The sequence below is a fragment of the Ranitomeya variabilis genome, chromosome 2, assembly GCF_051348905.1.
Source record: "Ranitomeya variabilis isolate aRanVar5 chromosome 2, aRanVar5.hap1, whole genome shotgun sequence".
NCBI classification, from domain to species: Eukaryota; Metazoa; Chordata; class Amphibia; order Anura; family Dendrobatidae; genus Ranitomeya; species Ranitomeya variabilis.
The window spans coordinates 904,570,474-904,586,381 of NC_135233.1; the positions used below are offsets into that span (position 1 = coordinate 904,570,474).

General features: G+C 41.9%; 1 protein-coding gene and 1 long non-coding RNA gene across 4 annotated transcripts in view; one reads left to right on the forward strand and one right to left on the reverse strand.

Annotated features, from left to right (window-relative positions):
• LOC143808158 (uncharacterized) overlaps positions 1-5,095 on the reverse strand; it is a 227,672-nt gene extending 222,577 nt beyond the window's left edge. For 2 of the 3 annotated variants that reach the window (XR_013221900.1, XM_077290516.1), the window contains exons 1-3: positions 4,406-5,095; positions 3,492-3,541; positions 2,146-3,151 (exon numbers count right to left, since the gene is read on the reverse strand). Coding sequence is in view for 1 of the 3 variants with exons in the window: in XM_077290516.1 (XP_077146631.1) it covers positions 2,146-2,359 (214 nt within the window). In the remaining 2 variants the exon portion in view is untranslated. Of the gene's footprint in view, positions 1-2,145; positions 3,152-3,491; positions 3,542-3,670; positions 4,013-4,405 lie in introns of those variants that run through there. The other variant, XR_013221901.1, reaches the window with a different exon arrangement.
• A 695-nt stretch (positions 5,096-5,790) lies between these two features.
• Positions 5,791-11,413, forward strand: LOC143808154 (uncharacterized). The gene is made up of 5 exons (XR_013221898.1): positions 5,791-5,856; positions 6,197-7,202; positions 9,632-9,699; positions 10,572-10,621; positions 10,962-11,413. It is a non-coding gene; the product is annotated as an uncharacterized LOC143808154 (long non-coding RNA).
• Positions 11,414-15,908: the final 4,495 nt, after the last annotated feature.

The window sequence follows — 15,908 nt, forward strand, 5'->3', positions numbered from 1 at the left end:
GGAGTTGGGAAACGGAGTGGTTGGCCAGAGCAAAGTGGTGTGGAAGTGGGAGCCAAGTTTTTTTCAGTCTAATTGTAGATTTGTGGCTCGAAATTCTGTCACGCACATGCTGCGTGGTCTCCCCTATATACAGGAGGCCACACGGGCATTTAATAAGGTACACCACAAAGTTGGTTTCACAAGTATAAAATCCATTAATCTTAAAACTCTTGCCTGTGTGCGGATGTAGGAATTCACTGGATCTAATTACATTGGCACAACATGCGCAATTCAAGCATGGGAATGTACCCATTCGCTGCGAGCTCAGGAATTGTTGTATAGGTTGTTTAGTGAGACTGCCAATGTCAGCCCTGACCAGGGAGTCTTTGTAGTTCCTAGGTCTGCGTTTGCACATCAGTGCTGGTGTTTGGAAGGATGCTACTTGTGGGTAGGCTTCTGAAAGGAGAGGCCAGTGCTTGTTGATGGTTTTATAGATTAGTGGCATGACGGGGTGGTGTGTGTGTACGAAAGGAACCCGTTCGGGTTTAGAAACGCTGGATCTACTAGGAGGGCGTTCAAGTGCCCTCTGTTTTTCCATTGTAAGAATTTTTTCTGGGTATTTCCTGCTCCTGAATTTTTGGGCCATGTCCTCCAACCGTGAACCAACCAAGTCTGGATCAGAAACAATGTTGGTGACCCGCAGGAATTGGGAGCGTGGGAGACTCTCACGGGTAGACCTAGGATGACAGCTTGTGAAAAGAAGTAAATTATTAGAGTCAGTGGGTTTTACAAAAATATCCGTGTCCAAACCCCCTTTGTCATTTTTGGTCACCAAGGTGTCCAAAAATGGGATTTTCTGGGTGTCACAGCTAGGGGTGAACTGCAGCTCTGGTCTGATGTTGTTGATCTGTGAAACAAAAGAAGAAAAAGTATCTGGTGTTCCATCCCATAGGCAGAACACATCATCGATGTATCGGAGCCAGCATTTAGAGTGTTTCAGGAACAGTGTGTTGTTGTAAATGTGTTCGTTCTCAAATGTGTCCATGTAGATGTTCGCGTATGCTGGTGCCACATTAGAGCCCATGGCGGTCCCGCAGGTTTGAAGGTAGAACTGATCCCCAAACATAAAAAAATTGTCCTTGAGGACTACAGAGAGAAGGTCTAAAATAAACTGCTGGGATTGTGGGCTAAGATCTAGGGTCTGTAGTAGGTTATCCACCGCCTCCAAGCCTAGTTCGTGCTTGATGGATGTGTATAAACTCTTGACATCAAGAGTAGTCAAAAGGCAATGTGATGTGACCGTGGAAAACTGCTTGATTGTCCTGATAAAGTGGCCTGTATCCAGGATAAAAGATTTTGTATTTTTAACCAATGGGGTCAGATACTTTTCTAAAAAAATGGACAGAGGTGCTAGGATGGAGTCTGTTGATGCGACTATGGGGCGGCCCGGGGGATTCGTGAGGGATTTATGAATTTTGGGGAGAACATAAAAGACAGGTAATGTGGGGTGTGGGTTGGATAGAAAGGTAGCTGTTTTTTGGTCAATGCATCCAAGGGCGAGGTATTTACTGAGAATAGTGTTGATCTTGGACCTAGTCACGGGAGTGGGATCATGGGAGATTTTTAGATAAGTAGATGTGTCCGCCAATTGATTGTTGATTTCTCTTAGGTAATCGTTTTTATTCATGATGACTATGGCACCCCCTTTGTCTGCCGGCTTGATTACTATATTATTGTTATGGCGTAGAGATTCTAAGGCTTGTCTTTCCAAGGGTGTAATGTTGTTTTTAGTTGGGAGCAACCCCTTTTGTTGTTTGACGAGAATACTTTGTACATCTCTATGTATTAAATCAATACAAGTTTCTGCTGCATGGTACGTACGTGGCGGATGGAAAGAGCTCTTGTTAAATAAACCTAAGGATGAGATGGATAATTCGGGGATGGGGCTCCCTGAGTTAAAGGGAGGTCTATCCCGGACACGATCATTCTGTAGGCCAAAGTGTGTTTTTAATCTAATATTGCGAAAAAAATGTTGGAGGTCCTGCTCAAGTTTAAAGCTATCCCATGGGGGGGTTGGGCAAAAAGAAAGACCACATTGTAAAACAGAAAGCTCAGAGGGGCTCAGGGTATAAGAGGAAATGTTTATGACGGATTTGGAATCCCTACCTGCGACCTCGTCACCATGCGATCTGTTGGATTTACGGTACGATCTCCTGGTCGGTCTCCTCCTTGTTGTCGTGAGTTGCCCCTCGGAGGAGGTCCCTTGCCTAAAAAATGTCTCTGATTGTAATTGTGGGAAGAACCACTGCTGTCCGAACTGAATGAGCCAGGGCGCCTTGTAGAGAATTGTCCTCGTCCATAATTTGTTGATTCGTTCCATCTGTAAACACGTTCCAGTCTGTAGTCTTCTGAGTCCCTATAGAATTTACTTCTTTTCTTTTCTTGTAATGATCTGCGGTTGTCTTCAATAATTTTGTCAATTTTAGACTTTAAGTTCTGCCAATCCGAGGAAGAGGTAGTTGAGCAAAGTTGTTCTTCAATGGATTTAACTTTGGCTTCTGTTTCTTCAATGGCCGTCTGGAGGGTTTCTATAGTCAGGAGAATTATGTCCAAGGAACACTTGTTTAAGATCTGCTTATACTTCTCACAATAAGCGGGTCTGTCCGAAAAAAGTGTTGGACGCAGATTACATCGCAAACCCCTCGGAATATGGCCCAGTTTGTAGTATTCTGCCAAAGTGATAGAATGAAGATCGTAAGACATTAATCTTCTACGTTCTCTTTCATAGTCCTTGCTTCTAATATCCTGCGTTGGTGTCCGTAAGAAATCACCAGACTTAGTGATTTTGGAGAGGATAGTTGAAGCTGTTACATCGTCGAATGCGAATGTTTGAGTAGACATTGGAAGACAGGTGCAGTCATCAACGAGATCATGCAAATCCAGGAAAAAGATGTGCACACTGTCACTGGGTTGGTGCAGGCATGAACAAAAATAGTCCAAGTATAGGAAAAATCAGCCGCACTCAATTGGTTGAAAGTTCAGCAAACTGTGTAGTTTCTTTATTAACATATACAATAAACATCACCAGGTGCTTTTTTTAGGAGGTAAATGGGTGGCGGACTATTCAATTCGGGTAACGTTTCGACCCCAGCGGGTCTTTATCAAAACCTCACTGTAAAACAGATACAAACATATAAGTGAACTGTACATATATACATGTAATCTATTAAAAAGAACCGAAAAAAGGGAAAAAAAAGAAAAATAATAACAACAACAACAACATCAGGTCCAAAATTAATAATGGTACTAATTGACAGCTGTAACAACAGTATTTCTGCCCCATACAATTACAAGAACATACTGTGAATACCCTATCATAGGGGTGGGGAGTCCCCCAATTCTTTGCAGGTAGGAGCAAGGCTATTACGGAGAAACAGTCATATAGAGCACATATACAGGTCTAGAACAGGAAACCAGGTGCAGCGATCAGGTCGCTGATGCAATGTACTGACCTTGTGCCAAAGAGGTAGAGGAGAGGAGAAAGAGCCGAGTTCCCATAGGGCTAAAGGGAAGTAGAGAGAAAAAAAAAAAAAAAAAAAAAAAAAAAAAAAAAAAAACAACAGGGAATAAGCAAATAGCCAGTAAAGCAAGTAAGCCACTATAAGCAAGAGGAGAACGACTTAATAATTACCAGCTCTGGTGCAGTTGTGTGGAAGCGCGTCCGCCTGGTGGGTGATGTAGGAGCAAATGTGTAAGGCTGCAAGTATTTATACACAAGACCCATACGGTGATATCCGGGTCTGCGCAGTGGCTCAGACTGGGAAAGAGGCTAGGAACGCTGTGTATTCAGACCGAGTCTGCGCTGTGGCCGCAGAGTAGATGCCAGCAGCGTGATAGTCCGGCGCCTGCGTAGTGTGTTCAGGGAGATCTGTAGTGCGCTCTGGCTAAAGCTACTGCAGGTTGGGGCGGAGTCCAAGCAACCAGCGTGGAGGACTAAGGGAGCGTGTATGTAAAGAGAGAAGTTAGGGAGCGTGTATAAAGAGAAAACAAAAGGAACATGAAAGTAAAAGGCTGGGAACCGAGTGTATGTGTATTGGAGGTATAGATGGAGGTGTCACAGAGTCAGCAAAAGAAAAAGAAGATGGAAAAAATAAAACGCTGTGAATGAAAAAAATAAAAAATAGTAATAGAAAAAAAAGGAGAAGAGAGGAAGGTGTGTATGTTTAAAGTAAGCAGAGTTATGTCTAATATCGGTAAGCAAGTTAAAATGGGGGTATACACTCCCTCTAGACGGGAGGAAAAAATAGGGAATGGTACATAAATAAAAAAATATACAAAAGTAATATCAAAAATAAAAAATAAAAATCTCAAAGAAAAGCAGGAAAAAATTTTTTTTTATAAAATGAGAAAAATATAAGGGACTTACCCAGAGCAGCCGAATAGAGGAAAAGAAAACCAAATACATATTTTTCTTATAATATTTGCTCAAGAGGTCTGATGTGGGAAGGAAGAGTGGAGACAAAAAGAATGACATAGGTTAGAAACATGGGCGACCTTGACCGAAGAACCTGGAGAACCTGCGGCAGATATAGTTACAACATATCAAAGTTACATATAGAACAACCTACTCAACTAAAAGATCAAATCTAATTCCCTGTTGAGGCCTTTGGGGGCCATAGTTTGTAGCGTATAAATCCAAAAGGATTCTCTTTCCTTCAGGAGTTTAACGTGATCACCCCCACGTCTGGGTTTTTTCACCCTTTCTATCACCTGGTAGCGGAGTTGGGAAACGGAGTGGTTGGCCAGAGCAAAGTGGTGTGGAAGTGGGAGCCAAGTTTTTTTCAGTCTAATTGTAGATTTGTGGCTCGAAATTCTGTCACGCACATGCTGCGTGGTCTCCCCTATATACAGGAGGCCACACGGGCATTTAATAAGGTACACCACAAAGTTGGTTTCACAAGTATAAAATCCATTAATCTTAAAACTCTTGCCTGTGTGCGGATGTAGGAATTCACTGGATCTAATTACATTGGCACAACATGCGCAATTCAAGCATGGGAATGTACCCATTCGCTGCGAGCTCAGGAATTGTTGTATAGGTTGTTTAGTGAGACTGCCAATGTCAGCCCTGACCAGGGAGTCTTTGTAGTTCCTAGGTCTGCGTTTGCACATCAGTGCTGGTGTTTGGAAGGATGCTACTTGTGGGTAGGCTTCTGAAAGGAGAGGCCAGTGCTTGTTGATGGTTTTATAGATTAGTGGCATGACGGGGTGGTGTGTGTGTACGAAAGGAACCCGTTCGGGTTTAGAAACGCTGGATCTACTAGGAGGGCGTTCAAGTGCCCTCTGTTTTTCCATTGTAAGAATTTTTTCTGGGTATTTCCTGCTCCTGAATTTTTGGGCCATGTCCTCCAACCGTGAACCAACCAAGTCTGGATCAGAAACAATGTTGGTGACCCGCAGGAATTGGGAGCGTGGGAGACTCTCACGGGTAGACCTAGGATGACAGCTTGTGAAAAGAAGTAAATTATTAGAGTCAGTGGGTTTTACAAAAATATCCGTGTCCAAACCCCCTTTGTCATTTTTGGTCACCAAGGTGTCCAAAAATGGGATTTTCTGGGTGTCACAGCTAGGGGTGAACTGCAGCTCTGGTCTGATGTTGTTGATCTGTGAAACAAAAGAAGAAAAAGTATCTGGTGTTCCATCCCATAGGCAGAACACATCATCGATGTATCGGAGCCAGCATTTAGAGTGTTTCAGGAACAGTGTGTTGTTGTAAATGTGTTCGTTCTCAAATGTGTCCATGTAGATGTTCTCTACTTCCCTTTAGCCCTATGGGAACTCGGCTCTTTCTCCTCTCCTCTACCTCTTTGGCACAAGGTCAGTACATTGCATCAGCGACCTGATCGCTGCACCTGGTTTCCTGTTCTAGACCTGTATATGTGCTCTATATGACTGTTTCTCCGTAATAGCCTTGCTCCTACCTGCAAAGAATTGGGGGACTCCCCACCCCTATGATAGGGTATTCACAGTATGTTCTTGTAATTGTATGGGGCAGAAATACTGTTGTTACAGCTGTCAATTAGTACCATTATTAATTTTGGACCTGATGTTGTTGTTGTTGTTATTATTTTTCTTTTTTTTCCCTTTTTTCGGTTCTTTTTAATAGATTACATGTATATATGTACAGTTCACTTATATGTTTGTATCTGTTTTACAGTGAGGTTTTGATAAAGACCCGCTGGGGTCGAAACGTTACCCGAATTGAATAGTCCGCCACCCATTTACCTCCTAAAAAAAGCACCTGGTGATGTTTATTGTATATGTTAATAAAGAAACTACACAGTTTGCTGAACTTTCAACCAATTGAGTGCGGCTGATTTTTCCTATACTTGGACTATTTTTGTTCATGCCTGCACCAACCCAGTGACAGTGTGCACATCTTTTTCCTGGATTTGCATGATCTCGTTGATGACTGCACCTGTCTTCCAATGTCTACTCAAACATTCGCATTCGACGATGTAACAGCTTCAACTATCCTCTCCAAAATCACTAAGTCTGGTGATTTCTTACGGACACCAACGCAGGATATTAGAAGCAAGGACTATGAAAGAGAACGTAGAAGATTAATGTCTTACGATCTTCATTCTATCACTTTGGCAGAATACTACAAACTGGGCCATATTCCGAGGGGTTTGCGATGTAATCTGCGTCCAACACTTTTTTCGGACAGACCCGCTTATTGTGAGAAGTATAAGCAGATCTTAAACAAGTGTTCCTTGGACATAATTCTCCTGACTATAGAAACCCTCCAGACGGCCATTGAAGAAACAGAAGCCAAAGTTAAATCCATTGAAGAACAACTTTGCTCAACTACCTCTTCCTCGGATTGGCAGAACTTAAAGTCTAAAATTGACAAAATTATTGAAGACAACCGCAGATCATTACAAGAAAAGAAAAGAAGTAAATTCTATAGGGACTCAGAAGACTACAGACTGGAACGTGTTTACAGATGGAACGAATCAACAAATTATGGACGAGGACAATTCTCTACAAGGCGCCCTGGCTCATTCAGTTCGGACAGCAGTGGTTCTTCCCACAATTACAATCAGAGACATTTTTTAGGCAAGGGACCTCCTCCGAGGGGCAACTCACGACAACAAGGAGGAGACCGACCAGGAGATCGTACCGTAAATCCAACAGATCGCATGGTGACGAGGTCGCAGGTAGGGATTCCAAATCCGTCATAAACATTTCCTCTTATACCCTGAGCCCCTCTGAGCTTTCTGTTTTACAATGTGGTCTTTCTTTTTGCCCAACCCCCCCATGGGATAGCTTTAAACTTGAGCAGGACCTCCAACATTTTTTTCGCAATATTAGATTAAAAACACACTTTGGCCTACAGAATGATCGTGTCCGGGATAGACCTCCCTTTAACTCAGGGAGCCCCATCCCCGAATTATCCATCTCATCCTTAGGTTTATTTAACAAGAGCTCTTTCCATCCGCCACGTACGTACCATGCAGCAGAAACTTGTATTGATTTAATACATAGAGATGTACAAAGTATTCTCGTCAAACAACAAAAGGGGTTGCTCCCAACTAAAAACAACATTACACCCTTGGAAAGACAAGCCTTAGAATCTCTACGCCATAACAATAATATAGTAATCAAGCCGGCAGACAAAGGGGGTGCCATAGTCATCATGAATAAAAACGATTACCTAAGAGAAATCAACAATCAATTGGCGGACACATCTACTTATCTAAAAATCTCCCATGATCCCACTCCCGTGACTAGGTCCAAGATCAACACTATTCTCAGTAAATACCTCGCCCTTGGATGCATTGACCAAAAAACAGCTACCTTTCTATCCAACCCACACCCCACATTACCTGTCTTTTATGTTCTCCCCAAAATTCATAAATCCCTCACGAATCCCCCGGGCCGCCCCATAGTCGCATCAACAGACTCCATCCTAGCACCTCTGTCCATTTTTTTAGAAAAGTATCTGACCCCATTGGTTAAAAATACAAAATCTTTTATCCTGGATACAGGCCACTTTATCAGGACAATCAAGCAGTTTTCCACGGTCACATCACATTGCCTTTTGACTACTCTTGATGTCAAGAGTTTATACACATCCATCAAGCACGAACTAGGCTTGGAGGCGGTGGATAACCTACTACAGACCCTAGATCTTAGCCCACAATCCCAGCAGTTTATTTTAGACCTTCTCTCTGTAGTCCTCAAGGACAATTTTTTTATGTTTGGGGATCAGTTCTACCTTCAAACCTGCGGGACCGCCATGGGCTCTAATGTGGCACCAGCATACGCGAACATCTACATGGACACATTTGAGAACGAACACATTTACAACAACACACTGTTCCTGAAACACTCTAAATGCTGGCTCCGATACATCGATGATGTGTTCTGCCTATGGGATGGAACACCAGATACTTTTTCTTCTTTTGTTTCACAGATCAACAACATCAGACCAGAGCTGCAGTTCACCCCTAGCTGTGACACCCAGAAAATCCCATTTTTGGACACCTTGGTGACCAAAAATGACAAAGGGGGTTTGGACACGGATATTTTTGTAAAACCCACTGACTCTAATAATTTACTTCTTTTCACAAGCTGTCATCCTAGGTCTACCCGTGAGAGTCTCCCACGCTCCCAATTCCTGCGGGTCACCAACATTGTTTCTGATCCAGACTTGGTTGGTTCACGGTTGGAGGACATGGCCCAAAAATTCAGGAGCAGGAAATACCCAGAAAAAATTCTTACAATGGAAAAACAGAGGGCACTTGAACGCCCTCCTAGTAGATCCAGCGTTTCTAAACCCGAACGGGTTCCTTTCGTACACACACACCACCCCGTCATGCCACTAATCTATAAAACCATCAACAAGCACTGGCCTCTCCTTTCAGAAGCCTACCCACAAGTAGCATCCTTCCAAACACCAGCACTGATGTGCAAACGCAGACCTAGGAACTACAAAGACTCCCTGGTCAGGGCTGACATTGGCAGTCTCACTAAACAACCTATACAACAATTCCTGAGCTCGCAGCGAATGGGTACATTCCCATGCTTGAATTGCGCATGTTGTGCCAATGTAATTAGATCCAGTGAATTCCTACATCCGCACACAGGCAAGAGTTTTAAGATTAATGGATTTTATACTTGTGAAACCAACTTTGTGGTGTACCTTATTAAATGCCCGTGTGGCCTCCTGTATATAGGGGAGACCACGCAGCATGTGCGTGACAGAATTTCGAGCCACAAATCTACAATTAGACTGAAAAAAACTTGGCTCCCACTTCCACACCACTTTGCTCTGGCCAACCACTCCGTTTCCCAACTCCGCTACCAGGTGATAGAAAGGGTGAAAAAACCCAGACGTGGGGGTGATCACGTTAAACTCCTGAAGGAAAGAGAATCCTTTTGGATTTATACGCTACAAACTATGGCCCCCAAAGGCCTCAACAGGGAATTAGATTTGATCTTTTAGTTGAGTAGGTTGTTCTATATGTAACTTTGATATGTTGTAACTATATCTGCCGCAGGTTCTCCAGGTTCTTCGGTCAAGGTCGCCCATGTTTCTAACCTATGTCATTCTTTTTGTCTCCACTCTTCCTTCCCACATCAGACCTCTTGAGCAAATATTATAAGAAAAATATGTATTTGGTTTTCTTTTCCTCTATTCGGCTGCTCTGGGTAAGTCCCTTATATTTTTCTCATTTTTTAAAAAAAATTTTTTCCTGCTTTTCTTTGAGATTTTTATTTTTTATTTTTGATATTACTTTTGTATATTTTTTTATTTATGTACCATTCCCTATTTTTTCCTCCCGTCTAGAGGGAGTGTATACCCCCATTTTAACTTGCTTACCGATATTAGACATAACTCTGCTTACTTTAAACATACACACCTTCCTCTCTTCTCCTTTTTTTTCTATTACTATTTTTTATTTTTTTCATTCACAGCGTTTTATTTTTTCCATCTTCTTTTTCTTTTGCTGACTCTGTGACACCTCCATCTATACCTCCAATACACATACACTCGGTTCCCAGCCTTTTACTTTCATGTTCCTTTTGTTTTCTCTTTATACACGCTCCCTAACTTCTCTCTTTACATACACGCTCCCTTAGTCCTCCACGCTGGTTGCTTGGACTCCGCCCCAACCTGCAGTAGCTTTAGCCAGAGCGCACTACAGATCTCCCTGAACACACTACGCAGGCGCCGGACTATCACGCTGCTGGCATCTACTCTGCGGCCACAGCGCAGACTCGGTCTGAATACACAGCGTTCCTAGCCTCTTTCCCAGTCTGAGCCACTGCGCAGACCCGGATATCACCGTATGGGTCTTGTGTATAAATACTTGCAGCCTTACACATTTGCTCCTACATCACCCACCAGGCGGACGCGCTTCCACACAACTGCACCAGAGCTGGTAATTATTAAGTCGTTCTCCTCTTGCTTATAGTGGCTTACTTGCTTTACTGGCTATTTGCTTATTCCCTGTTGTTTTTTTTTTTTTTTTTTTTTTTTTTTTTTTTTTTTTTTTTTTTTTCTCTCTACTTCCCTTTAGCCCTATGGGAACTCGGCTCTTTCTCCTCTCCTCTACCTCTTTGGCACAAGGTCAGTACATTGCATCAGCGACCTGATCGCTGCACCTGGTTTCCTGTTCTAGACCTGTATATGTGCTCTATATGACTGTTTCTCCGTAATAGCCTTGCTCCTACCTGCAAAGAATTGGGGGACTCCCCACCCCTATGATAGGGTATTCACAGTATGTTCTTGTAATTGTATGGGGCAGAAATACTGTTGTTACAGCTGTCAATTAGTACCATTATTAATTTTGGACCTGATGTTGTTGTTGTTGTTATTATTTTTCTTTTTTTTCCCTTTTTTCGGTTCTTTTTAATAGATTACATGTATATATGTACAGTTCACTTATATGTTTGTATCTGTTTTACAGTGAGGTTTTGATAAAGACCCGCTGGGGTCGAAACGTTACCCGAATTGAATAGTCCGCCACCCATTTACCTCCTAAAAAAAGCACCTGGTGATGTTTATTGTATATGTTAATAAAGAAACTACACAGTTTGCTGAACTTTCAACCAATTGAGTGCGGCTGATTTTTCCTATACTTGGACTATTTTTGTTCATGCCTGCACCAACCCAGTGACAGTGTGCACATCTTTTTCCTGGATTCATTTGCAATATAGGCGGTGTGCGCTTGCGCTTCCTCATGTTAGCGGTCACTCCATTTCCGGGATATTGGCGTTCGATGTATGTCAGTGAGTGTTAGATTATGTCATGCATGTGTTCTATCCGCGTGTCACTGCACAGCAGTTATCTATTACTAATCTGATTTTTGCACTTTTCTCATTGGCCCTTGGGGATATATATACTACAGCTGGCTAGTACCCAACCACCCCTGGATGAAGCATTTCAGTGCGAAACACGCATCGGGTGTGGTGGGTCCCCAGGAGTACTTCATTGGTAACTATATTGTATTATTGCTTTCTTATATACACTTGTATCATTATTATATTATTTATCATTTCTGTGCTTGATTGTACATGGTCACACAGTGTTTTTGCACATGAAATTGTTATCTATTTATATACCATTTTTGGGGGGTTACTACCTGGGTTACCCACCTTCTTTTGCCTGTGCCTGTGGTTACATACGTTTGTGTTGACACTTGTTTTTATAATGTTTAATAAAGATTATGTGGATTTTATTGGCCTTATGTGAAGGTGTTCTTTTTTGTGGTTCATTGTTATTTACTTCATGGCCTTATGTGGAGGATATACTTAGGTGTTTCTACGCAATTTTCGTGGTAAAAATGAAAAAAAAAGTTCTTCATTTTCCAAAGGTATAAAATTCTGTGACACACCTGTGGTGTCAATATGATCACTGCACTCCTAGATGAATTCATTGAGAGTTTTAGTTTATAAAATAGGGTCACTTATGGGGCAGTATGAAATGTCACTGCTGAAAAAAATTGCAGTATTACAATGACTGCAGTATCAATATAATAATGCTATTTGTAACTTTTTTCTTGCGTTTTGAGACACAACTCTAGCATGATAAATGAAATGCCATATAAAATTTCATTGCTAAAAAAAATTGCAGTATTGCAATGCTTGGAAAATGTTCCCACTTCAGAACGACTTATAAGACTGCAATATCAGTATTACAATGCTACTTGTAACCAAAAGATAATTTTTGGAGGGTATTGATGCCAAACCCCAGAATGATAAATGCTGTATAAAATGTCACTGCTGAAAAAAATTGCAGTATTATAATGTGAAGAAAATTTGCCCATTTCAGATGGACATATGAGACTGCAGTATCAATATAACAATGCAATCTTTTTTAAAAAACAATGTTCTGAGAATAAACTTTACACATTGCTATGAATACAGTATATTCGTAAGGACAGCACTGCCTAGCTTCTCTTCATGCCTCCCTCTGCCCCTAAGGGCAATGATTAATCGGTTGCTTTGTATGCATGCATATTTGTAAAAGGAAAAATAACTAAAAGCCAAGTCAGCATAAATATGTCCCAATTTTGAGTTTATTAGTGATGTAATATAAACTTTCATTAGGAAGCAGCTTATACAAATGAATATGTTTCTGTGCTATTTAGTTGATTCTGAATAAATATAGAATACTAATACACAGAATCACCTTTTAGACCCATTTGGTTGTGCATAAATTTACTCTTGGCTACAAGACATTCTTAATATTTTTTTAATTTATTTAAATAAAAGCTAAATTTGAATGATGTCCACTAGTAAGCCAGCATGAAATATATACAAGAATACAATTTGAAATTTAACAGTATTAAATAATGTACACTTAACACTGCGTGGGTGCTTCCTGAGCAGGCTGGAAATGACTCATAAAGTGAAATTTACCATTATAAGTACTTTCAATTGGACTTAAAGCTTGGTGCCAGCTTTCAGTACTTTAACATATTTATAATAACAAACGCTAGTTTTGGCTGTGATATTTGCCAATAATTCTGTCAAAATGGATATGCTTTAAAGCACTTAAAGGCAAGGTATGAAGCCTTTCAGCTGTTCATTTAATAGTTCTGTGTGGTCTATAGTCCAAGAGATAGATATTTAGATAGACTAGAGAAGAAAAAAAAGAGAGGCGAGAGTGGGTAAACACAACTAAGTGGGCCCCTAAAAAACTAATGTTTGCAACAGCAGTGGCTCACTCTAATCCTTAAGGGTAAAGGTGAACCTTGGTATGATGTAAAAAATCACTGAAAAAAGGCCAAGATCAATAATAACACCTAACACCATATAGTGAAAGATTATTTTGTGCCCCCTAGATCATAAAATTGCCCTCTAGAAAATCTTTATGCCATCTGTGAGTGCATTAAAAAGTAATAGTGCCGAAACTTTACCCCGTTGAAAGTGCTAATGCCTCATATGTGCCCCTTTTATGGGCATAATACCCTGCCATTCTGTAGACTGCAGGCCTAAAGTGACCTGTGACCTACAGAATGGAGGTTGGTAAGTGAAAGAGAACATGGCTCATAGCTATATTGTGCTATATTGTGCATGCTGATACAGTTAGGAGAGACATTCACACCAGTTATATTCCACCATGATACTGTGCCCGGTGTTATTGTTCCCGCTGCCATTTTTCCCACCTGGTAGTTATGCGATAGATAGATCTAATGAAAAAATTAAAGACAGCTTCTATTCAGAAAATTTTTAGAGGTGATTTAATATCCCATATGATGGTATGCTCAAAAACAGTGCATCTCCCTCAGTTCCCAATAGAATCCTTCAAAAAGAAGCTGAAGATTCACCTCCTCTGACAAGCCTGCAGTAATCCTCAACCTACTGGACCACCGTGCAACCAGCTCTACCCTCTCCTAGTGTATTCTTACCCATCCCTTGCAGACTATGAGCCCTCGCGGGCAGGGTCCTCCCTCCTTATGTACCTGTGTGCCTTTTTTTTTGCTCATGTTTAATGTAATTGTCTATATTTGCCCCCTTTTCACATGTAAAGTGCCATGGAATAAATGACGCTATAAAAATGTATAATAATAATAATAATCCTCTCCTCGTCCTCCACGTTGTAGTCAAAGAAATTGGTAGTTTCTTGCAAATCTTCAGCTGCACACATTGTAAATGGATAGATATGCAGGCCTATGGACTCTATGGACTGTGCCATATGTTATATTTTTGTTTTCCTGTTAGACCTGGAAGACAAGGTTTGTTTTGCACTTGTTTATGCAGTACTCTTAATAAACCAGTAGAAGATTTGAAAATATAGTATTCCTGTGTCTACTAGGGTTGAGTGAAACCGATTAAACAATTTCAAAAGTCGCCGACTTTTGGCAAAGTCAGGTTTCGTGAAACCCGATCCGATCCCAGCGTGCGATCGGCCATGCGGTCGGCGATCTTCGCGCCAAAGTCATGTTTCGTATGATGCTTTGAGCGCCATTTCTCAGCCAATGAAGGTGGACACAGAGTGTGGGCAGCGTGATGACATAGGTCTCCGTCCCCACCATCTTAGAGAAGGGCATTACAGTGATTGGCTTGCTTTCTGCGGCGTCACAGGGGCTATAAAGGGGCGTGCACGCCAACCGCCATCTTACTTCTGTCGATCGTAGCATAGGGAGAGGCTGCTGCTGCTTCGTCAGAAGCAGGGAAATTGTTAGGGAGGAAATATTAACCCCAAAACCGCTTGTGCTATAGTGATTTCCACTGTCCAACACCACCTTTTCTTTGCAGGGACAGTGGAGTCTAGATTTCAGTGCATCAGCTCTGCAGTTTATAAGGCTCCCTGAAAGCTGCGTTGCTGTGTGTACGCCGCTGTGCAAACCAACTACTTTTTTAAAAGCAAAAATCCTGCTGCTCTTTCCTTTCTGCACAGTTATCTTGTTTATTTGTCCACACTTTTGTGTGCAGCAGTCCTTTATATTGCTGGCTGCCATACTTGTCCTGACTGAGATCATTGTAGGGAGATTGTTATTGTAGTACAGTCCCTTTTTTTAATATATCTGCAAGCCACTGTCTGCCACTGAAACTGTGTAGTGTAATACAGTGGGCCTGATTTTTTCGGGTGTCTCACACAAATTAAAAGGGAGATTAATACTGTCATAAAGTACATCTGCATCAGTCCTGTTTGTGGCATATCTGCAAGCCACTTTCTGCCACTCAAACTGTGTAGTGTAATACAGTGGGCCTGATTTTTTTCTGCATTCTCCCACACATAAAAAGGGAGATTTATACTGCCACTGAGTGCATCTGCTTCAGTTCTGTTTGTGGCATATCTGCAAGCCACTTTCTGCCACTCAAACTGTGTGGTGTAATACAGTGGGGCTGATTTTCCCAGCAGTCTCCCACGCCTATAAAGGGAGATTTAAATTCACAACAAGTTTACGTACACCTTCTACCTGGTTTTACAGTACCATATAACGGTTGTTAGTTTGGTTACTTTTTTGCAAGAGTGAGGAAGTCTGGCGGAAGAGGTCGTGGCCATGGGCGGTCATTGCCAGCTGGTAATGATGGTAGTGGTGGTGGTCGTGGAGCATCAGGTGGTCGTGGGAAAAGCAATATAGCACCTAGGTCTCAAGTTGTTGAGCCAGCGTCATCATCTGGCTACACAAGACCTCGAACGCTCCCTTTTCTGGGAGTAGGAAAACCGCTTTTAAAGCCGGAGCAGCAGGAAAAAGTTTTGGCTTTCCTTGCTGCCTCTGCCTCTATCTCTTTCGCCTCCTCTTCGGAAAGTGCAAAATTTTAAAGCAGCACGTCGTCAGTGGATGCTCCCCATCAGAAACAAGTCGCTTCCTTGTGTCCTTCACCAAGAACAACAGTGAAGGATGTGTCAGGCGACACAACAGGTTACTCCATGGAGCTCTTTACACATACCGTGCCTGGGT